We start from the raw sequence: 25,412 nt of genomic DNA on the forward strand, positions 1-25,412 counted from the left end.
TATGAAAGGTTTATCTAATTGATTTGAATGGCAGAACAACAGACAGGAAGGGACAGAGACCATCCAACCAAATAAGGCTGATGCTCAGAAGCCAGCAGTGAGGAATGCCATCTGGTTTCCCCCACAAGTAGCAGGAAGCCACGTTCTCTGGTCAAGTTCCACTACCTTCCTGGCTTCAGAAGCACGGAGGTGGCTTAGGAGCAGAGCATCCAGTTCTCAGCTGGCACACACCTGTGGGCTAACAGCATTGCTGACAGTGACTCACTGAGCCACAATATCTACAATTAAAACAAAATCATTCAAGTATCACTAGCAAATATCATAAAGTTGTAAAAAAAGGGTATTGCTTGATACAAAATATTTTGTTGTGAAAGATAGAAAATGGCACAAATTCTAGTTAATAAAAATTTAAAATTCAAGTGTTTAAGCTGTAAATCATAAGAATATTTTCCTTTTTGACTTAATCCTTGCAAATCAAAAATCTTATCAGGAAAAATATTTTTTAAAGATTTATTTTATTCTTTTTGCAAAATCAGATATACAGAGGAGAGACACAGAGAAAGATTTTCCGTCCGATGATTCACTCCCCAAGTGACCGCTATGGCCAGTGCTGTGTGGATCTGAAGCCAGGATCCAGGAACCTCTTCCAGGTCCCCCATATGGATGCAGGGTCCCAAGGCTTTGGGCCATCCTCGACTGCTTTCCCAGGCCACAAGCAGGGAGCTGGATGGGAAGTGGAGCTGCCGGGTTTAGAACAGGTGCCCATATGGGATCCCGGCACTTTCAAGGCAAGGATGTTAAGCCGCTAAGCCACCGTGCCAGGCCTTCAAAAAATATTTTTTACTACAGGGAAAAAATGTATGCATCCAAGTTTAAATAGAAACTGATTTTAGAAAAAAGACGCATACAAATGGATTTCAATATGTCAAATATTATATATATATATATGTATGATTCTTATGCTATTCCCTTCACCAGAAAAAAGTAAGTTTCATTAAATACATAGAATGAATCATATAAGGATTTTTTTAAATTTAAAGATATGACCTTAAAGTCATTTGATTAAAGCGGATCTGGGCCTCCTCAGCGCGCCATGTGGCTGGAGTGGGGGAGGAGCTAGGAGGATCCAGGCGGAGGCCTGAGCGTCTCAAACCTCGGGCAGCCATGCTGCCCGGGGTGCTCGGGTGCCCCACCACGAGTCCAGCCTAGCACAGCCAGGCTTACCACCACGTACGTAAGTACATGGGGTGAGCTGCTCGTGGGCGGCCAGTGCGCCATTTGGCACCAGGCTGCGCCTGCTGGCCGCCCAGCCAGGAAATTCTGGAATTTGATTCCTTTGATATGCTACAGGAGTCACTCCATGCTGAACCCTCAGTTCTCTGAGAATGTGTATTAGTCCTTAAGAGTCTCAATGGCAGTAAATCTTCCTCTGAAGAACCTATAGTCACTTTATAGTGCAGATTACCAACACCAGTCCCTTCAAAAGCAAAATTCTGGGCTTGTCCAGCAGGATACCCCATTACCTGATAGGAGGAGGGATCAGCAGAGTGGTCACAGAAGGCAAGACTATGACATTGTCTGGCATTTGAGAACCATACTCGGGGCTAGAATGTGTCAGGTATGGGTGGACAAATCCCTGTGCAAACTCTGACCCCACTGGATGGTTTAGAAGGGCCGGAGGAGTCTATGCAGGAGGCATGACAGTCTATGAGGCGCGCTGGGCTGACCCAGAGCAACCTCTGGCATACTTAACACTGGCTGGGAACAGGCCTGGTTGGGGAGCTTGGGGGAGGCCTTGGCTGGGTGGAGGTTACCAGTAAGGGGCGCAGGAACTGGAAGGGGGCTGAGTTCTGGTCGGGTCACAGTTGTACTCCCTTGGCACAAACATGTATTCGGACTTGACGCACCATGCTTGGTTAGACCGCAACACACTTTGGTGCTCTGGAGGACCAGGGTAGATGTGGGACGGACTCGGCTAGGTTTCAACCCCAACTGAGCCATATATGAGCTATATGTGGGTATGGACGAGCCGTGGCTGGGCTGAAACTCTCAACAGCAGGAACCAGAATGGGTTGAAGAGCGGTGCTGGCCAAAGGACCTGCTGGTATGCGTGAAACCTGACACCAGGAAGGGGTCTGATGGAGGAATCTGAACAGTTCCTCTGACAGGACACTGACCCTAGAAATAAACGCAGGACGTATGGAGGTAAACAACCTAGAAGAGGCTTTGGAAAGTGACCCACTGGCATACATTTGGCTCAGGTTGGGGGCAGACCAGGCTGAGTCGGTTCACATCATCCACTGGCAAATCCGAGTGCTGGAACTGTGAGGGGGCCTGGCCAGGTTTGGTTGCGATAACAACAGTACAAAACACCAAATGCCAAGGTGAAATGGCCTGTGCCAATAGGGAATGCAGCACCCAACCAGCACACCTCCCACTGATTTAGGTGAGGGACGAGTGTGTGATGGGCAGAGCCGGGAAGAGCTGCAATACTCATCGGTTCCAATGGACGTCGGGGCTCAGAATAGAACCAACCCAGGGATTACAACCACCAGCTGATCGGAGTGATGGACTGTGGCGGGCACTGTGCTTACTAGTAGTGTATTTAGGAGCCTGGACTGGGAACACCTCAAAGTTTCTTTGGGGATTCCCCTGAACAAAATGGAGGAATCAAAACATTAACCAAGAAAAGATAGAAGATGGAGTAGATCAATCAACCCCCTCAGCTATATGTTTGCAACGAAAAACTGGACAAGGGGAAACTCTAAGATGGACTATGTCAATCAGTGGACTCTGCACCAGTCTCATCATACCTGGATTGTTGCTGATCTAATTGATCGAGGTGACGCTCTGCTGGCTCTGCCCTCAAACCTGAGAGGGCCTCCCTAAGAGGCCATTGAACTTGACTGGACAAGTGGGATGCTGGACTCTGTATGGTGTGAGCTTTTAGTTAGGGAGTCTCGGCGGAACTTGGGCTGTGGTTATGCATCAAGGTGGGGGGACTCACCATGGGGGAGGGGTTTGGGGTGAAGGGGGGAGAATCCTAGTACCTATGAAATTGTGTCATGTAATACACTGTAATTAATGAATAAATGAATAGAAAGAAAAAAAAGATGAATGAATTTTCTTGTCTCTCAACTCATACTACAATGGGTCTCAATCAGAGGGAACATTAGAAGGTAAAAGTATCAGCTCTTTAGCTTTAGCTGTCTGGTCTTTGATGTTAAATTTGCTCAGGCAACTCTTGCCCTCATTTAGTCAGGGGCAGTGAATATTGGCAAGGGAAAGAGAAAAAAAGCAAATACGAATAAAGGAATTGAGTTTGAAGTAGCCTGGCAGCCACTGAAATTCGTTTCCTTCATTTTCAAAGTAATAAAACTTAAATATTTTCGACTTTTAGCTACCTGGGAACTATTTCTACAACTCTCACAAATGCTGTAATGGTCTGAGTGTGATCATGAAAGTTCTGGTTGAAGATTAATCATTAATACAGCATCATTAAGAGGTGCGAGCCTTAAGAGGTGTGTTGATGCCAGTATTATAGGAGAGGGTTAGTTATGGAGGGCTGGGGCTCTAAAAAAGGAACATGTTCAGCCTCTGTCTACACTCACACATGCCCACTTCTCCATCCACCTCACCCCACCCCTCCATTCTCCATCGCCCTCTCTTGCTCCTTCACCTTTTATCACGAGATGAATGCTGCAAGACAGTCTTCAGGAGCTGTGTGCTTGTGACCTAACGGTTGAGAAACCACTTGGGATGCCTGCATCCCATTCAAGATGCTTGGTTTGAGTCCTGGCTCTGTTCCCAAATCGAACCTCCAGCCAATTCATACCCTTGAAAGGCAGCATGTAATGGCTTAAGTACTTAGATCCCTGGCAGCCCACAGGAGCTGGGGTTTCTGGCTTCTAAGCTTCTGCTTCTATTGAAGGCTATGGCTGACATCTGGGGCATGAGCCAGTGGACTGAATTTTTTTCTCTGTCAAATAAACAATTTTATTTTGAAATACACATTTGAGAGAATAAAGAAGGTCCTTGCCAAATGTGAGCTGCTTGGTCTTCAACTTCTCAGCTTCTAAATCTACAAGTTTTTTTTTTTTTTTTTTTTTTACAAATAACCTGGTTCAAAGTAATGTGCAACAGTATTACAAAATGGACTAAGGCAACTTCCAATGTGTGTGTGTGTGTGTGTGTGTGTGTGTGTGTGTTTACATATATATAAAATATATATAAAATATTATATATATATATATAAAATGAACACTGTAGTGTTCATTTTCATTTCACACAATAAATCTTTTTGTTACATGAGGATACCTAGGCAAGGATGAAAACCTTAACCCTGGTCCTAAAGGAGGAATCGGCACACCACAATAGATAAATGGCATCTGATGTGCAAGCATTGAAGAGAATGACAAAAAAGGTAACATGAACAATGCAGTATTTTTCAATTATTTTTCACCATTTTATTCATTATGTGCCAACCTTACACATTCCTTAATCTACCCCTCAGGAATACTCAGAATTTTTTTCCTGATTTCCCACACACAATGAAATTTAAAACTAACAGATGTATAGCTACTATATTTGTATGTTATAATACTTTGAAGGGCTATAAACTACTATGATATCTAAGGCACCCCCCCAAGTTTCCACCTCTATTGGGTGAGTCTAAGATATCAATTAAGTAATAAATGAAGTTTAATGAAATTAAACCTTTTTAATTTTTCAAATATTTGAGCAAATTGCCAGAGATGCAAACACAGCATAGGACATATTTATTAGTAAAATGTGAATAAATGTTCTCTCTCTCTCTCTCTCTCTCTCTCTCTCTCTCTCTATATATATATATATATATATATATATATACACACACATACATATACTGGGCACACATTGTGTTGAAAGACACAGTTGTACATCCAGTCTGCAAATTGAATCACCTATCAACTAACAAGTGAACTGGAGAAGCTTATATAAAACATGTCTCCAAAGTGAAATACTAAATCCATCTAGAAGCATATATAATATTACCTATCAATCCAACACACATTTTTATGCATTTACAGTGTATGTATTATAATACATATAAATATGCATATATACGCATATTTTCAATGTATGAGGGGAAGAAAACATGAATTAACTTTAGAAGCATTTGTGAATTTTCCAATGGAACTTATTTTAAGATCTATGCTTATTTCAATGTTCTATTACTTCAGGAAATCTGCTACCCAATATCTCAGTTGAAATTTCACATGTAATGATTTCACCTTGAAGAGCCAGAGGTGATAATCAAGAGCCTGGTCATTCTTGTGCTAGAAAATTTCTCTTTTAAATGGTTATAAGATGATAATCCTACTGACCTTATATTGCATAGAAAACCAACTTCAGTTTTCCAACAAGTCTCCCTAGTAGAGATAAATTATTGAGTCATTAGTAGTAATACTTCCATTCTTCACTTTGGCTCTTTCTAGAAATGTACCAGAACTGGCAGGGGGCAGGAGGGGCAGGAGGGGGAGAGAATCTGTCTTGTTTCTGACCTAAAAGGCTTAGAAGCAGAGCTGAAACGTGGTGCTGCAGGTTGGTATCACTTCAGATGTTGGCATCCCGTATGAGTGCCAGACTGAGTCCTAGATAGCCCACTTCCAATTCAGCTCCCTCGTAACGAACCTAGGGAAGCAGCAAAAGATGGTCCAAGTGTTTGGGCCCTGACACCTGCATGGGGCACCTGGGTTGGGTTTCAAGCTCCTAGCTTAGCCCTGGCAGCTGGAGTCATTTGAGGGAGTAAACTAGGGAATGGGAAACACCTCTCTCTATATCTCTTTGTATATCTCTGCCCTTCAAACAGAGAAATGAAAGAAAAGGAAAGAAGGAAAGAGAGAGCGAGAGAGAGAGAAACAAAACAAACAAACAAACAAACAAAAAACAAAATACGTAGAAACATGGGGCCAGAGAATCTCCTAAGTAGCTGATCAGACCTGGGCATGCAATGCTGTTGCACAAACTCCTCCTGGCATCAGAAGGAAGACAGCCTAGCTGCATGGTACAGGAAATTAATAACATGTTTACTAACAATCACCTAAGTCCAAGGGAAGAAAAGAAGGGATATTGCCGGAATATTTTACTCAACTCATTCATTGAAAATTTATTGAAAATGAATGAATTAGGGACTTGGGTTCAGATACTTCTTCCTTTGTTTCAACACCCATATTATTTATATGAACTTTTTAATTTTAATGGCTTTGGTGTCACTAGAGGCTAAGCAGAGAAAATGTGGGTGACATAAGAAATATTTTCAAATAAGCTAAAGTGAAGTTTCTATAAAGCTTCTCATGCTAACAGCAAGAATCAAGATAAAGATTCTGCTTGTGAAAGACAACCTTTGGCAAACCACACAGAGATGTAGAAGAGATTTCATCAACCAGACTCCAGTGATGCTGGAATAGACGGGCGCTGTTTCTGGTTCAACTCATGTAAGTGTATTTCCTTCCATCAGTGGATATTTATCACATATCTCTGTGGACTAAAATCATTGGTGTGATTTTTGGGAACAACCGATGTCAGGGCTCGACCCTCAGAGATAGTATTTGGCCTTTAGTATGCCAAAGCTCCCCTAAGCTTTGGGAGCTTCCTAAACTTGGGGCACAATGTTATCACTATGGTAGGTTCTAATTAAATAGCACCCAAAATTTGTTCGCCACATGCTGTGAAAAAAGTCACTCCTATTACATTTAAGTCTTTGCCATTCAGAGTATAGGAGGTGTGCTATTTGTGTCTCAGAATTTTGCAGCTTTTCAAGCCATTTGCAACTGCTCACATAGAAAATTTTGCAGTTTTTCACAGCTAAGTTTTACAGACTTGGGCGAGTCATGTTACATTCAGTAAACTTGCCTCAACAAGCTAAGGAAAAAAATGCCAAAAATTAGCACTCCTACTGTTCAGGAGAATGTATTTTGTCTTCCTCTAACTGCTTCAATTCCAGCACTTAGCAGGAAGACATTTAAATTTTTATTGTATTTCCTTCTAACAGAAAAATAGAGAGAGAAGAATTTACAAGTTTGACACTAAACAATCACAGATGGAAGATTTGAAGTAAGATCACACATTTTATACTCAACTCTAATGCAGCTATCAATAAACGCAGACTGACACCTCGGATATAATCCATCCAACTTTCCCTGTGGCTTTGGGGAGAACAAAACACATTCATTAGAGAATGTCCCACAGAACTTTCAAATGTCAAAATACAGTATAATTATATTGAGAAAATGCTTCAAATTTAGTAATGGAAATTTTATAATACTGCTGAGAGAGAAAATCGCCAGTTTGTAAATGTGCCTCTTTATCCACAGGTACAACTCATTGAAGAAATTGGAATAACATCATGATAATAAGATTTCTAAAGAATAAAGCAGTAAAAACATGTGCACCCATATCAGATGACCCACACTGCAAATAATCATTAGTATGTTCCCTCTTTTCAGGACTTCAGTTTGTACATAAATTCACTGCATATTTTTTATATAAAACTAGCTGTATATAAACAACATAAACAAGGAAAGAAAAGGCTTCCTATTTAAACTTTTTGTAATGATAGTGTTTTAAATTTTTTTTTCAAAACCCAACAGAAAAAACACATCCAGTTTTCATACACAAACACACACACACACACACACACACACACACACACAGAGGGAGGGAGGGAGGGGGAGAGGGAGAGAGAGAGGGAGAGAGAAAGAACTGGATTTGGTTCATACTTTTCTTCCATTCCTCACATATTCTCTCATTTTGCTCCTTACGATTTCTGTCATATATCAAATAAACTTTCCTATATAGTTTACACCCATGTGACAATGTTCTCTTCACAATTTATCATTAAGAATTAACAGGGACTAAAATTCCTCATCGTTCAATGTCCAGAACATGGCCAACATTAATTTATAAACTTGTTTATCTATTGATTTTCAGAAAGGCAGAGGCACACAGCAATAACTAATGCCAGAGATCTGATACGCACTTCGTTCACTCTTGAAATGACGGCAAGACTAGTTAGGGACCTAAGCTCCAGCTGGGTCTACCACATGTGTGGCAGGAACCCAACAATTTGATCCACCATCACCTTGCTAAATCTTAGGGTGCACACTAGCAGAAAGTTCCATTGAATACAGAAAAGCCAGAATTCAAGCCAGACACTGTTATATGAAATGTGGGCAGCCCAAACAGCATTTTAATCACTGCCCCCTTCAGCCACAACCAATTAAGTCACCATTTCTAGGAGTGGGACACAGCCCATTGGTCTTTTTGAAATTCCCAAGGTGATTCCAATGTAAAAATTTAAGAAAAAGTGATTAATCGATTCCCTATTACATTGGTTATTTCTCAATACTTTATATAAATATTTACTTTAAGATTTATCTATTTAAAAGCATTGTCTCAGCAAGGAGAAAGAGAGAGAACATCTTTGTAGTTTCTGTTCATTTCTCAAATGTCTGCAACAGCCAAGGGTGGACCAAAATAAAGGTGCAAGCCAGAAATTCCATCATGGTGGTCCCGTGTGTGCAGAAGGGACTCAACTACTTAGGACAGTATGCATGGTCTTCCCAGGAAGACTAGACAGGAAACCAGACTAGAAGCAGAGCAGCCAGGACTCAAACCAGCACTCTGGGGGGGGTGGGTAGGAAGGGGGTCTTGATCTATGCCCTAATCTCAGCCAATATAAAATATTCCTTTTTTTCTGAAAAGTACCTGACCCAACTCCATTCTCTAATTAAATTTGACCTTATAGGAAATAGGTATACAACCATGTGTAGTACTGATTATAATCCCAAATAAAGCACACAGTATTACCCAGATACCCTTCCAAAGGGCTCTCTAGTATTTTAATCCTGGAGATGCCTGGCTCATTCTCACTATGCATTTCCCAAACATCTATTCTTTCATTTCATTCACAAACTCTCAAATGATGACTTCAATCAGATAATAGACATGAGTGTCTGCCTAAGTTAAACTCAAAACCAGTTTGTGCCTGTATACACTTTCTTTTTCTGGGAAGACCACGTATCTCTTTGTATAAATATACAGGAGCTCTAACAGGTATCCCTTCTCTTCTAAATGGATTGTGTTCCTACAATGAAAATGAAACCATGCCCTTTGATTAGGCTGTATCTGAGCATATTCTCACATGTCACAGGAAGAAAAACCTTTCTCGATTCTCATCTCACATAAACCACCATCTCATTTATCTGTTTCCACTAATCAACAAGTTGTTCAAAAGAGCTGTTTACAAAAGTATTATTGACTTTCATTTGAAAATCCATTCCATTCCCCCTGCTGTGCTCATCCTCCTCCTAATTTTACTGATGGCTAATTCATGACTAGGGACGTATTTGTCCTCATTTTTTCAATATCGTGCTTTGCTTCACATTTGACAAGCTGTTTTGGTTTTCATGATGGCAAAATACTTCTTTTGCCCCTATCATTCCCTCTCAATCTCCTCTGTTGACTTCTCTTTGTTCAGACATTGATGTTCCAGTTGGCCCTACCGTGGGTCTTGTTTTCTTCCTGGTTACTACAGTTCCAGGGACTGACTTCATGAAGATCATGGCTCTCACATCATTCATATTCTCTGAACTCTCATTGTTGATCAGAAGCTTTATAATGAGTTTTCTGAATTCTGTGCCCCCATTTTCTCAATGTCTTCCTCAGTTAACTCTGAGATTGGCAAAAACTTTTGCTCCTTTGCAGGGGAGTCTTCAATATTATTCATTTTACCTTTGTGTCTTCTTTGGCTCTTAATCATTGTACTTGGAGTTATCAGATTCTTCTCCTTGGGGCAGGTTTCTAAGCTGTGTTACCCACAGGTCTACAGTTCAATTTTACTTATAGCCGTTGGTACACAATTCTTTGTTTGCAGCCAATTGTGCCACTCCTTCCAGCAAGTTCCAGGTCTGGGTTCTTATGTTAGATTTCCACCATGGTCTCCGTAGCCTCAGCTCCTGGCTCACCACTCTCCAACTCCTGTACTATGGTGCTGAGGTTGAAGTGTTGTCTGTACAACCTTTCTCCCACTTCCGGTTGGAGCAGGTCCCCGGTTTGGGGAGACACCAGGTGTCCTGTATAGCTAGGTTGTTGGTGGTGCTGATCTTGCCAGGACCTGTTGGACATTAGGTCTGGGTACCATGTGGACCTATATTGACCGGTACGATGACACAGTCTGTATTATTTTCCTGCGGGACCAGTGCAAGTCATGGAACTCAGTGAGTTCTCGCGAGCTCAGCACATGCGTAGTTCACTGTTGTCCCCTGCAGTCCCAAACTTTTGCCACACTGTACAAAATGGCACCTGATGTGCCCCTACTAGAGTTCTTGATCTACTGGCCATCAGGTCTGAGGGACACCCAGACCTGTCTTGAGTGGAACCTGTAGAATGCCATGTTGATGCAGTTCACTGAGTCAAAAATGAGTTCACTCCCAGCTCAGCATATGCTCAGTCCTTACCTTCTTACGCAAAATGGCACCCAATTCGGCTCTAGGGGGCTGATTGGACTGTGAAATCCACCCTATGCTTGCACTACCCAACTGGGATCTGCTGCTCTGTCTCTGCTCCTGGTCAAATCAAACAGACCAGCAGGATGGACAGTTCTTTGGGTTCACCTCCCAAGCTCCCAGTGAAAGTCCCTTCCCACTTGGTTGCTGGTGTAGTTCCAGCTGCTGGTGGAGTTCAGATCACCGTTAGCTGAATGTCACTGGAGTATCAGTCACTGCAACACCACACCATTGTTTTCACTGCTTTCCTGTGTGTGACAGTCTCCAGGTATCGCTCTGCTGTTGTTCTGTCCCCTATTTCCTGGAATGTGTCCTCTCTGCTTCATCCTGATTAAATGTTTCTCCATCTGTTTAAACGTGTCCTTATCCTATTCCACCATCCTGATTCTCAACATCATTCTTATTCTAAGATCAGTCAAATTTTATTTCTAAAATTTTTTAACATTTATTTATTTTTATTGGAAAGGCAGATATACAGAGAGGACAGAAAGAGAGGAAGATCTTCCGTCCGGTGATTCACTCACTGAGCGGCTGCAACAGCTGGAGCTGAGCCAATCCAAAGTCAGGAGCCTCTTCCAGGTCTCCCACGTGGGTGTAGGGTCCCAAGGCTGTGGGCCGTCCTCGACTGCTTTCCCAGGCAGGGAGCTGAATGGGAAGCGGGGCCTCCGGGATTAGAACCAGTACCCATATGGGATCTGGCGCATTCAAGGCAAGGACCTTAACACTGCGCTATTGTGCCGGGCCCTCTAATCTTTTTTAGATTAAAGTATTTTCTCTGAATTTTAACAGCATATCATTTTACTTCAGCATTTTGAAGAAACATGATTTTGTCTACAATTTGATTACCCACTCTCTTAATCTGAATCCCTATCCTCATATTTTTCATATCACTCATATTACTCATATCACTCACATTACTCTGTGGCATGAGAATCTGTTTCTCCAGCCAAAAATCCTAGAGTCATTCTTTGATTCCTCTCTCACACCTAAAGTGTTACCAAGACTCATTGATAAATTCTATGTTTAAAATCATATTTTGACTTTTTTTTTTTTTTGCTTCTCAACAAATATTCCTTGTGGGGTTGGCATTGTAGTATAGGGCAGCTCATACACCATACAAGCAGTGATTAGAGTACCAACTGCTTCATTTCCAATCCCTCTTTCTGCAAATGTGTAGGGCAAAGCAAGTGGAGGATGGTCCAAGGCTTGGGCCCTGAAACCTATGTGGGAGACCCGGAAGAAATCCTGGCTCCTGGTTTCTGCCTAGTCCAGTCTTGGCTGTTGTGGCAATAAACCAGCAGATGAAAGATTTCTCTTGTGCTATCTCTCCCTTTATCTCTCTATAACTCTGTTTTACAAATAAGCAGAATAAACCTTAAAGTAAATAAACATCATTTCACATACCAACGTTCTTGAACATTTCAACAATCTTGTCAGTGATATTTATGGAATCACTTTTACCCCGTTCAATCCTGGAACAGCAGCAAAAGCTGTCTTTATTTGACCTTCATATGACTGTTTTTAAAATTCATCTGAACTTGGAATGCAAAGTCTACCACTTTACCAAGGCATATAATAACCTTTATAATTTAACTCCTGCCTATCTTTCCAACCACTCTCCACTCCCTATTTCTTGAGTACTAAATTATAATTACACTAATCTCCTTTCATTTCCTTGAATGCCCTAAGGATTTCTACACCTCAGGCATTTAAATATCGTGTTCATTCTCTTTATAAAGTTTTTTTTTTTTTTTTCTCTGTACTCTTTCCAAAATGAATTAGCTCACAGTCACCTAGTGGTCTCTGTCTTAAAAAAATATTTTTGTTTCCTCTGAGTCATTTATCATCTGCAATTATTTATTTTATTTATTCACCCTTGTACATTTGCTACCCTTGTAAGCAACACAAACTGGACTCAGTGATGGCAGAGCCTATATCTGTCCTATCACTGAAGGTTTGCTTAGTAACTGTCTGAATTAACAAATAGACAATGAAATCTAGGATTCTGAAAGTTCCGAAACTGTTCCTAAATTTGCTTAAGGGAAGAAGACTTTAACTCATCTTCTGTGCATCTCTTTTGCAGGTATATGAACTGAGAGCAACTTAAAACATATGCAAATGTCAGAAAGAGTTTAACTATTTCACCCCCTTCCCAAACACACGCACATTTTGAAGTACAAAATCAAGATCTTAAAACGAATACCAAAATTAAATGCATACCTGATACCAGGAAGGAGTTATACTTAAATTCCTACATCAATTCACTAGTCACTGATTTTGTGGAATATAATAATTGTATTTGTGAAAAATGTATATTTCCCAAATTTTCAAATATAATCTTGAAACAAATCTTTTTAATGTTGTAAACACAATTATTCCTGATATTAGTGCTAATAAAGGATGATGATATTTATTTAAAACAATTTAAATATAAGCAATTGGGGTTAAGCTTTATTTTGTTTTTAAAACTAGGATAAATAGATTATAAAAATGTAACTTCTGAACTATCCCATTGAACAATATCTAAGTAATAATAAACAGTATTTAAAGTTTTTTTTTAGAGCCTGATGTCCTGCCTTTCCTTCTCATATGATATTTCCTGTAGTGGGCAGGAAGAAATGAAGGAAGAGTTAAAGATGACAACATACCTGTCATGTGAGGAAATGATTTACAAGTTACATATAAACTGCCATCATTGACATCTCATTGGACAAAAGGTAGACATATAGTCTTATCAGGATGACAAACTCTGTGCTGGCCATCCACGTGTCCAGCTAAGAGTATATATAAGTACAAATGGAGAAAACCAGATGAAATTCTGTCATTCAGAATCATTTTATTAGCAAAAACTTAGCCAAAAGAAAAAACAAAACCTGTTTTGAAAATCAAATTTTTTACAGAGAAAATAATTGACATATTTCTTTGCTTATTTTTGTGAAGCAAAAATAGCATTAATTTTTCAAACTAACGTATATGAGCTATTGGGTAATTTTATTCTAGTTATAAGTTTTAATGTGGGTAACAAAATGTTAAATTAGAAAGACATATAAAACACATAATTCACTCATGTTTTATGGAAATCCATTGCATGGATAATTTATTCAGTTCATTCAAAGTATCTTAAACATCAGTGTGGAATAGGAACACACAGCAGCTTTCCAGGCAGAAGCTGTTCTACAATCACAGGTGCTTCACCATAATAAGCAAAACTCCCGGTACATGAGATATTCTCAAGTATCTTGAGAGTGAAAAGTGAAAAGATGACAAAGGCTATGATGCGGTGCATACAAAACGTTCGAAAAATAAACTGCAAAGTGTTTTCAAAAAGTCCCCTACTCATGTCTACTGAGGATGTTATTAAGTATTTTTAGCATGTATTATTTTCACTTATATAAACAGATCACATTTCATGTAGTTTATGCATACAGTGTCAGCCATATAGTATGTATAGTATGGTAATCATACCCTCCTATCCTACTTCCTTTTCCAATTTCCTCAATTTTTAAATGACATACTTTCAATTTACTTTATAAATTACAAGCTTAGTCCTCCACTAAAAAAAGAATCCAACACATAGTATGTAGAAAAAAAAAAAACCTGCTCCTCAGGAGTACAAAGGCTATAAACAATAATCCAATTTCAAATTGTCATTCTATTTAAAGTTTCAACTGGGACAAGACAGCACTAATACTAATTCTTTGTATTCAGTTAAAATAAAAGTAAAGGATCCTAAGGAGCCTGTAGAAATCATAAAAATAACTCAATTTGTAACCTGTCAGTACATACTGGAAATAAAAATGTAACTCCATTTTGACCTTCTTTCATACCTTGGTAGATAAAGTTAACACAATTACCTTTTATAGCAGAGACGAGAATTTTAAAATCAAGGCAGTATATATCTTGGAACTAAAGTCTTCTTAAACCAGTAAAGTAATATATTACTGTTAAACAAACACAAACAGTGGGGAAGAAGGAGGTAATTTCAAAACGGGTACATGAGAGAAAAAACACACACTTTTTGTATCACTTCTGAGGCTATTCCTTATAAAACTTTTATTTCCGCTAGCTTTTTTTTTTTTTCCCATAGAAAAGGGAACAGATCAGATACTGGATATAGAGCTAATGAGTTTAATTCAAAGGAATGAATAAGCTCTGTTGGTTCCATATTTCTTCTGGTATTTCAATTTATCTATTTGGATCCGATATGATGAGGAATTTATGTCTTATGATGACAAGCTGAATTTCCAGTACTCCGGATTACTGTGATTACTATGTAATAACAGAGAAATGTTACTATTTTCCTTGAATTAATTCTGCTACTTCAGTGATTTTAGGAGTATTCTGAATCATTTATGTTTTGAGAAATACTTGGAGTTTATGAGGCATTAAAATTTCAAATCAAATAAAAGTGGACTCATTTAAAAAGTGTTCATCTATAATACCATAATCCCCAACAGGAAGCAAATGCCAACGATGAAGCAAAGCCTAAAATTACATGAATATATCTAACTTCAGCTCAAACATTTTCTGAGAAAGTAAAATACTAACATGACAGACCTGAGAATAATTCGGGTAACACTGTCTTTAAATTTCTACCTATGCCTAATGAAACTAGAGATGGTAAAGTTAACCCAACAACTTCCATTGAAAAGAAAAACTATTGATAAAAATGTTCCAATAAGTATACAAAGGTAAACAATTTTTTTAAGTTTTATAATGTTATGAAGTAGGAACTTGATTTCTTAAAAAGGAAATCAACATGTGGAGTAAGCTGTCCACTCTTTCTCTGTGTTGTTATTAAACCTAAGATAGGATTTATAATGAGCTCTCTTAAAATTAGAAAATGTCTTCTGAAAGCCACTTATGACTCAACAACAAAGTCCTTGTACAGTTTTTCATTCACATTCATATTTTTAAAAATTTTGTAACAATCACTTTATTGATTACATTTCCTTCATTTTGTTCAGCTTATTCTTAAAGGTGCATTTTAAATGTTATGTAAATATGTTAAATCAGCAAGATGTGTGCATAATGTTATTTTGGGGCTAATTTGATATTTTTAAATGCATACTTTTTTCTTTATATCTTAAAATTTATTTTCAGTTTATTTGAAGATCAGAGCCTGCATACATCTGAGATGTATAGCAGCAGATCTTCCATTTACTGGTTCAACCTTAAAGCCCTCAACCCTTAGGGCTGTGCAAGAATGAATTCGGGAGTACAGAATTCATTCCAGGTTCCCCAAGCAGATGATAGCAATGTAAATGAGCAATCATCTGATACTTTCAGGATGCACACTAACAAAAAGTTGCATCAGAAGCAGAGTAGCCAAGCATTATGATATGAGATGCAGGTATGCCAAGAGGAGACCTAACTGATTCACCAAATGTACGTCCGTATAGTTATACTTAAAATGAATGAAATATTTGGTTTTTTTTTTTCTTTCTATAAAACTCCCGTTAGACTTCAAAGTAGGGGTTGGAACAGTGGCACAGTAGGCTAAGCCTCTGCCTGTGGCAGGGATGCTGGCTCATGTCCCGGCTCGCTGCTAATGGATGGAACAGAAGCAGAGGCTGGCCTGAGTCCTTGGGACTCTGCATTCACACAAGAGATCCAGAGGAAGCCCCTGGCACCTGGTGTTAGTCAGCACAGCACCATCCACTATAGTCATGTAGACAGTGAACCAGTGCATGGAAGACCTCCCCTTCTCTCTTTTCTGTCTCTGTCAATCTGCACTTCCCATAAAAATCAGCTTTAAAAAAATAACTGAAAGCAGTCAGTTATTTAATAAGAAGTACTATTAATGTCATTGTTTTGGTTTACATGAAATTATTTCTGAAGTTTGAGCACTGGAGTTTTTCTCTATTCCTATGATCATAACAATTTATCTGCATAACCATTCTCTTTACATCAGTCCCTGTGGAGTCACGTGATAAAGCCATGACTCTAATCCTTCTGCCTCATCTGACTGGATTGGGAAAAGATAGCATTTCTGTGAAAACCCGATAATCCTCCTAAAACGACATAATATATTCCTATCCCAATTTTCCCCTTTGAATTCATTTTATTAGTTTATCTACACACAATTAACACAAATTCCCAAAGTTCTCTTAAAATAAAGCAGATGTTCTCATTCTTTATTTTTAATCACTAAACATAGTTAACCAGTTATTAAAAAGTGACAAAGACATATTCATACATCTTTCAAAAATCACAGGTTTTACTTATCTAAACTGCAGCCATTAAGTTTTAAGAGAAAGGAGTAATCCACCGAATTCCAGTGCATAAAAACAAATGTGTCACATTATGCAATGAAATTAATAATAATAAAAAAATTGCACAAAAAAAAAAAAAAGAGAAAGCCGTAGATCTATTGAACCATTAACATCAGAGACATCTCAGGAATTTGCAAGGTAGTGCAAGAACTAATATAAGATACTTGACTCTTACTTGGCTATATTCTTTGTTGGGGTTTAAGGCCTTGAGGGTAACGTTTTTTTTGTAACTCTGAATATTCCCCACGTAGGAATATCCAGTGCATAGGAAATGTACATGGAAATGTTGGTAGCATGAAAGATTCCTTAAGCTGTGCTAAAACACATTCTGAAATGTGTTGTGAACATACTAAGTTTCTAGTTTAACTGAAAATATCAAATTCATCAACTTTCTACACTGACCTTTGCTTAAGTCACTGTCTCCTCACAGAGCCCCTCTCTCTTGCTCCCACTCTTGCTTTCTCTCCCTTTCTATATGTATTTGTAGAGAAATACTGTTCCTAAGTATATTAGAAAAACATTAAATTTTCCTTGATATTCTACAAATATATATATATACATATATGTATTACCATATACACAATTACACTTACACATGGAAAGCTCACAATTGATAAATGATAAATGTGAACTGCTCAATATATCATTGGCATATCCCATAACTGGAAATACATGAGGTAATCATCACATCTGCTCATTCATGAAGGCTCATATTGACTTAATAGTTGCCTTCAGTTGTTAGCATAAAACCAAAAAGCAAGTAATATTTGCTGTGGGTGACAATGACCACAAGAGTGACCTAACTTACCAAACATAACAAAATGGAAAATTTTCATTGATTTTTTTAAAAAGAATTATTACTTTTAGACATGGCTTAAAGTGAGAATAACTTAAATACTTCAACATTTAACTAAATAACATTGTGTTTATTTATATTTTAACTAATGTAATTATAATGACAACATTCATAATCTTTATATATTTAATGTAAAAAAACTGACAACATTGAGCCTGGCATGATGACTCAAGGGCTAAATCCTCACCTTGCAAGAACCAGGATCTCATATGGGCACTGAATCATGTCCTGGCTGTTCCACTTCCCTTCAAGCTCTCTGACTGTGGCTTGGGAAAGAAGTAGAGATTGGCCCAAAGCCTACAGACCCTATACCCCCATGAGAGATCCAGAACAAGCTCCTGCCTTCAGATCGGCATAGCACTGGCCATTGTACCCATTTGGGGAGTACATTAGTGGATGGAAATTCTTTCTCTCTGTCTCTCTTTTGTATAAATCTGATCTGCCTTTGAAATAAAACTAAACCTTAAGAAAGATTAAAAAAAAACTGATAATAGTAAAACATCATAGTTTCAATGAAACTTAACTACAAGCTAAATGCCTGGGTCTATTTTGTGGTTTATGTACATAATAAATCAATCAGTTCTGCTTGAAATGAACGTAGGAACCAGGCACAGATCCATTTTAGCACTAAGCACATACGTGTCTTGAAGAAATTCATGTAAACATGAATTGATGAAAAAACGTAAAAAGGCCATTTTATTTCTCTTAACTCGTTTCATACTGCAAGGAGGCACAAGAATTCTGTAAAGGTAATAAGTATTAAAATACCTAAAACATGAATAACAATCAGCATGATCTCAGTTTTAAATCTTTTTTTTTAATTTGTGCTTTTAAAATATTAATGTAGGACATACCACTTGAATAGTTACTGTTAGCTACAATTGATGATTGCAGCTAATGAATACTAAAAATAAAACAATGTACAAAAATATAACATGCCATTATGTCTATATACAGAGTACATGTTTCATATCATTTAACATATTTAGTTATATTTGATCCCTTCTATAAAATGATAAGAATTTTTTGATGTCCAACTGGGACTGGGGAACTCTCATGTGGGATATATAAAACCTGCAAAATCATTTTGTTTAACCTTGCCAAGACAAATGCAGGCAAGAAATGAAGTTTAATAAATCTACAACAAAGTCACTTTTACACCAATGATTTTGTATGATCTGCAAATAATATTATAGTTATCCAAATGATTCTTGGCAGAAAAAAAAAAAACAATTGGCTCTCACTGCTGCAACCATGTACTGTTCTTGCCACTGGAGATGAATAATATTGAGTAAGATACAGGTGATTGGACAAGGTGTAAGACTTAATGGTTAGGATATTGTTTAGAGTACTTGCACCCCTTACTGAAATGCCTACGTTCTAGTCCTAGCTCTTTTCCAATCCCACTAACACAGACCTGGGAGGCAGCATCTGACAGCTCAAGACTTGATTGCTGCCACCCACCATTGGAAATCTAGATAGAGGTCTTGCTTTGACCTGGGTCGGGCTCAGCAGTAATGGGCATTCAGAGAACGAATCAATGATGGAAAAGATCTCTGTCTTTCTCCTTCTGTTTGTCTTTCAAATAACTAAAAAGGAATTTAAAATTAGGCAAGAAAAATTAAATTAAAATTTATTAAAAGTGATAGAAGAGCCCTATTTTTACTGGGTATTATAAATATTGATCAGGGAAATTGTGTGTGTTTACTAGTTCTTCAATTGTTAAATGCTATGAAACAAAATTAGAGGATTATTATATAAAATAATAGGATATAGTAACATCATTTGAGGTTCTGGGAAAGGAGATGGAAGATGGACAGTTTGGTCAGGTGCAGGGGGTGTGAGCATGTTTGAGTGGAACAATTCCAGGTGGGAAAATGGTCAAAAGAACGGAGCACAGAAAAGAAGGAGTGGCTGCCACATTCAGTGAACTGAAAGACTGCCTCGCCTGGAGCAGAGATCAAGAGGGAGACCCATGGGAGACTTCATGAGCAGCTGACAGGTGAGCGGAGAACACAGGAGTTATGAAAGGCTTTTAAATTGGGGGAAAAGACATTTAAGGTCAGGATAGCAGATGCAGATATGAAATTTCATTTTAAAATCACCAAAATTGGAAATTATAGAAACATTAAGATGTTACTGACTGTATAGCTGTAAAAATGATGAATTTAAGCAATAATTAATTATGTTTTTAATTATTATTTTGCTACTAGATGATCAGTTTGCCTGGGATGGCTATATAGTCAAAACGACATTAATACAAACATTTCAGAAAGCTGATGCAGTTACTGAAGATGTATCAAGTGCCTCAGCTCTGCAGAATATGCTCTATCACAGTAATAACACTAAGACTCAGCTAATAGTTGATATTAGAAACCTCCACCAAATCTTTCTTATGCAAAAGGGATTTTTTAAATTAGCCTTGGCCAGGTGCAGATACTTTTGTCTTACTTTGATAATTGCCAGGGGCTGTACCAGATGCCACATGCCCAAGTTGGTGTCTTCCATGCAGAATCTTACAAGATTCAATAATATATCTCCAATGACTGATACTACAAACTTTCCGGGGAGGCCTCTGAGCCGACACCTCTCACACACCTTCCAGATTAAGACTGTAGTCCTACATGCGAGTTCTAGATTTTCAGATGCAGTTGGCTTCAAGACTTAGCTAACCACCTAGGGCTGACTGCATGAACTCAGATGTTTATTTGATTCCATTTCCTTGAAAAAAAAATTGATTTTTTCCGGAATTGTAAGTACTTATTGTCTATAGACTGAAACTATGTAATAAGCTTTTTTGATAACAAAATAAAACATTTTTAAACTTCATAGTAACTGCCCCAACTTTCTTAGTTTATACAGCGACACAATTATAAGCACAGATTCATAGACTCCACTGTATTGCATCAGGATATTGATGAATATATTCACTGTGCAACTAAGACCTTACAGCTTTCGCCATCTTGGAGAAGGATGCTTATTGGGTCATGGAGCACTAGTTGTTTTTAAGGCATTAAGGAAGACTTATATTTGAATATTATGACTGCTAAGATCAGCAGGAAAACCTGGCCTGGTAGCTACCTGGCTGATGAGTACATGTGGCCTCCATGTACAAGAGAGACCACTTTGCAGCAAGCTAAGAATGTTAAGCAATTTTGGTGACTCTGATAAGAAAACAGAAGTATACTCAAAGGCTTAGGTAACACAAACACAAATAAATAAATCAATAAATATGGTGTCTTCTTCCTTGGATTTGTCTTCTTAACATCAAGTTAGCAAATATTTTTAAAATTTCAATCTGAGGACCAGTGCAATGGCTCAGGGGCTAAATTCTCACCTCACATGCAGCAGGACTCTATATAGGTGCCAGTTTGTGTCCTGGCTGTTCCACTCTCCATCCAGCTCCCTATTTGTGGCCTGGGAAAGCAGCAGAAAATGGCCCAAAACCTTGGGACACTACACCCATGTGGGAGACCCTGAGGAAATTCCTGGCTTCTGGCTCCTGGTTTCGAATTAGCTCGCTTCCAGCCATGACTTCATTTTGGGAGTAAATCAGTGGAGAGAAGATCTTTCTTTCTGTCTCTCCTCTCTGTAAATCTGCTTTTCCAATAAAAATAAATAAATCTTTAAATAAAATTCCAATCTGAAATTTCACAAATACTTGCAGATTGAGATAACTGAGGGGCAGGATACATGACATCCAGGGTTAAGCCACTACTTGGGATTCCTGCATCCCACATCCAAGTTCCTGGTGTGAGAACCACTTCTTCTATACTTCAGACCCACATTCTTGCTAGTCAACCTGGGAAGCAGAAGACAATCACCTGACTGACTGGTTTCCTGTCATCTGAGTGTGAGGCGTGGCTGGAGTCTGGGCTGGCTCAATCTAGCTCAGCCTTGTCTCTGAGGATCACTTAAGGGAAGAAACGGTGGATGGAAGATCATTTCTTCCTGTGTCTTTGTATATGTCTGTCTCGCAGATTTCCAAATAAATAAATGAATCATTCAGAAATTGAAATAAAAAATTAAAATTCTGAGACTTTCATTATGCAAAAATAAGTCAGTCACCTCTCTGGTCATTATTTTACTCCAGCTTAGAAGCTGGCAAAGTTTCAAAAAAGGAATAAAGTCATAATCTATTTTAAACCCAAGAAGTCAAATCAAAATATCCTACACAGTCTATTTCATATATAATTTGAGTTGCCATTTTAAACACAGCCGAGATTCATGTTTAATTCACACTTACCCATGAAATTGAGATAGCCCTCTCCACCAAGCCCATGAGTAATGAGACGAATCATTTTATGAAGCTGTATTCCACGATCAATAACTGGAGTAAAGGGAGCCAAAACGCTCATGTTTGTGTACATTTCGGCATCCATCAGCCAAAATGCCAGTGACTTGTCACCAACCAGTGCCTAAAGAAATAAAAGTCATAGGGAGAAATGAAAAGAATGGGTACTAAGCTGCTGTGATTTACACTTGAATAAGAAATGTTTATACTAGATGGGAAACAATGTAGGATAGATGCATTGGTATTATTTTTATATATTTTCCAATGGTTATTTTCCGTGCTGAAGGTGAGCTGGTAAAATAGTTACAAGATAACACTTTGTTTTCAGGATTAATTTTATCTTTCAAAGAGTCTGATGAAAATTTTTGAGAAAGCACCAAAATATTTGCTGTCTCTGACCTGATGATTCAAATCTGAAACATTTATTCTCAAGTTGAAACTATTAAAGAGCTTCTTAAAATAGTTCGTATTCCACGAGTGCAGTTGTTTTGAAACTGAACAACTGATAAGAAATATATATATATGTGTGTCTGAGGTAATATTATATGCACACAGATAAGTTAAAATATTTCATTCTTTCCCTCAGAAGACAATACTGCTTGACAACTTTTTAAAAAAAATGCATTTTTGCTTTCTGGTTGCATTTTTCCATTTAACCTAACTTTGGCTTGTCTCCCTAGAGAAGCTAATAATCACTAATTGAGGCAAGTAACAGAAGTGCTCAGAGTAGCAGACAGCACTTCAAACAATCTAAATTATGTGTGGATAAAAACATCAGTATGCAAATAACTACATGCACACATGTATGTATGAACTGTACAAGGGAGACTAGCATGCCAGAAAGTCAATACTACACAATATGTGCCTCTACTGAATAAAATAGGACACTCAAGGAAACTCAAACACACCTTTGCATTAGGATATTTTTGCCCATTTTACCATGCCCTGATACATTTAAATATCAGAATGTTCAATTTGTAACTTACAAAAGGGACTATACTATTGTGACATCATGGAGACAAATGGTGGGGTGGTAAAGGGAAGAAGGAAAGAAGGGGAGGAGACACAAATCCCTTTACCTACAAAACCATACCATGAAAAGGTATAAAAAACATAGAAATTACAAAAACAAACAAACCGAAAAAACAAAGAGCTCATGGAAGATGTGTACTATGATAAACTTTATGTTGTAAATTTTTTTTCAAATACATAAATATATTTTAATTTAAAACATAAGAGTTTGTTCGTTATTATATGTAGGTAGTACACCCCACATAATTATTTAGCCTTTTAAATTTAAAGCTTGTCTGTCTTGTTCCTAGTGCCAAGCTAGAGTAAATAAAATTGCCCTGGATATTTCTGTATACGTTTTCATGAAGATGTATGTTTTTCCTTCTCTGAAATAAATACTCAGGAATTGAAAATACAACTAATATGAAGTGAGCATCACTGACAAAATGATAGTATACAAGGAAATATACAGTAGAAATTACCCCACAATCCCAATATCCTCTAACAGCTCTCTTCAGGTTTAAATTTATTTTATTTATTTGAGAGGCAGAGAGATACACAACACGAGAAAGACAGAGGGAGACTTCTCATCACTATCTCCCTTCCCAAACACCCACACAGTACACTAAAGCCAGGAGCCAGGAATGCACTGCAGATATCCCAACTGTTGCTCTCACCCACTGGTGAGAAGCTCAAATCCTCAGAGACAAGCATCAAACCTAGTCACTCTAACATGAGATGTTAAGCATCCAAAACAATCTTATCAGCATCTTATCAACAAAACCTGACACTTAACCTATTTTTAATCTTATAAACTATTTCACTTGCAAATCTGTTGCATCTGCTATTTACTTTAATTAATATGGTTAATCCTAACCTTAACTCTAACCCTAACCTTTACTGTTACAAGATAATTTATGGTACTAATTTTTAAACAATGTGTCATTCCTACCTGATCAATTGTTTAATTATGTTTTACATATGAGCATTTACTTCCATGATCATAAAATTGTAAAATCATTTTTGGTAACTTTTGCTTAATTTCTAAGATGAACCAACTTCTCTTGCTAAGTTGCCCTCTTAGAAAAAAAACAAACAAAAGACATTCAAATCCTGTCTTTTGCAACAAAATGGATACAACTGTCCTAAAAAGACAATGTATCACATATATATATTACACTGATGTACATTCAATATATATATTTTTCCCTGATTTGTGGTAATTAATACAGAAGAAAAAAATGTAACCTATATGAATAAGACTGACATTTTGAGATTCGATTATTTTTCACATACTTTGTCTATATTCATGAGGACTAGCAGATTTTTTTTTATTTGCTAGTTGTTGAATTATTTTCCTAGCAGAGCATTATGCCTTTGATTGCAAAGTGAACTGAAACTGCCATAGTAAAAGCTAACAAAAAAAAAAAAAAAGAGGAAATAGGATGGGTGGGGTACACCAGCCGGAGGTAGGAGTGGAGAAAAGTTGAGAAGTGTCACCATGTTCCTAAAACTGTATCATTTAATACAAAAAAATTTATTCACTGTATAAGTTAAAATATTAAAAAGGCAACATAAAATATTTACTTCAATATGTAAATATCTGTATAAGATAAATAATAAATAAATAAAGTTAAATATAACAAAGAAAAGAGAAAAACATCTTAAAATTTAGTCAGTTTCATAGATTTAATTGAAAGGGTTAACACTATATCTGAAAATTTAAAAATAATTTACACAAATATTTTCACTATAATCGTGTATTTTTATTTAGTATTCATTTTATAAATATATTTGAACATTTTTTTAATTCCTTACCAGGCCAAAGAAAACGTACATTCTTATTCTTTAAAAACAATAGTCATTTATTTTCCTTTCTTTCTTGTTTTTCACTTTTTGCCTACAAAAGGCGTGGGCATTGTAGTCCAGTGTGTTAAACCACTGCTTGGGATGCCAGCATTCAATATTGGAGTAATAGTTTTAGCCACATCTTTTCCACCTTCAATCTAACTTCTTGATAATGGACCCATGATAGCAACTGAAGATGGTTCAAATGCTTGGATACCAGCCACCCATGTGTGATACCAGGAACAAATTCCTGGCTGCAGAATACAACTCCAGCACTTGGACACTACCATACATACGGGAAACCAGGATGGAGTATCTGGTGGATTTAAATTGTCAAAGTGCTTTCCTTTTCCCTGGCTTCAGCATGACTCAGACTTTGCTGCACTAGTTACGTAGGGAGTAAACCAATAAATGGAAAATATCTCTCTTTCTCTGCCACCCCCTCATGTTACTTTCTGTTCCTCAATCCCTATAATTCTTTCAGATAAGATAGATTTTAATGTCAAAATGTTTTTGTTATTGAATGCTTTTGAAGATTAATTTTACTCTTTCAGTTGACAGTCTTCATCATCTCATCTTTT

General features: G+C 37.7%; 1 protein-coding gene across 1 annotated transcript in view; it reads right to left on the minus strand.

The window, feature by feature from the left end:
- The window catches only part of GBE1 (1,4-alpha-glucan branching enzyme 1), a 301,333-nt gene that overhangs the window by 52,461 nt on the left and 223,460 nt on the right, over window positions 1–25,412 (minus strand). The window contains exon 12 of the mRNA XM_058661769.1: window positions 21,925–22,096. Within this exon, the coding sequence (XP_058517752.1) occupies window positions 21,925–22,096 (172 nt within the window). The remainder of the gene's footprint in view (window positions 1–21,924; window positions 22,097–25,412) is intronic.

The sequence above is a fragment of the Ochotona princeps genome, chromosome 3, assembly GCF_030435755.1.
Source record: "Ochotona princeps isolate mOchPri1 chromosome 3, mOchPri1.hap1, whole genome shotgun sequence".
NCBI classification, from domain to species: domain Eukaryota; kingdom Metazoa; phylum Chordata; class Mammalia; order Lagomorpha; family Ochotonidae; genus Ochotona; species Ochotona princeps.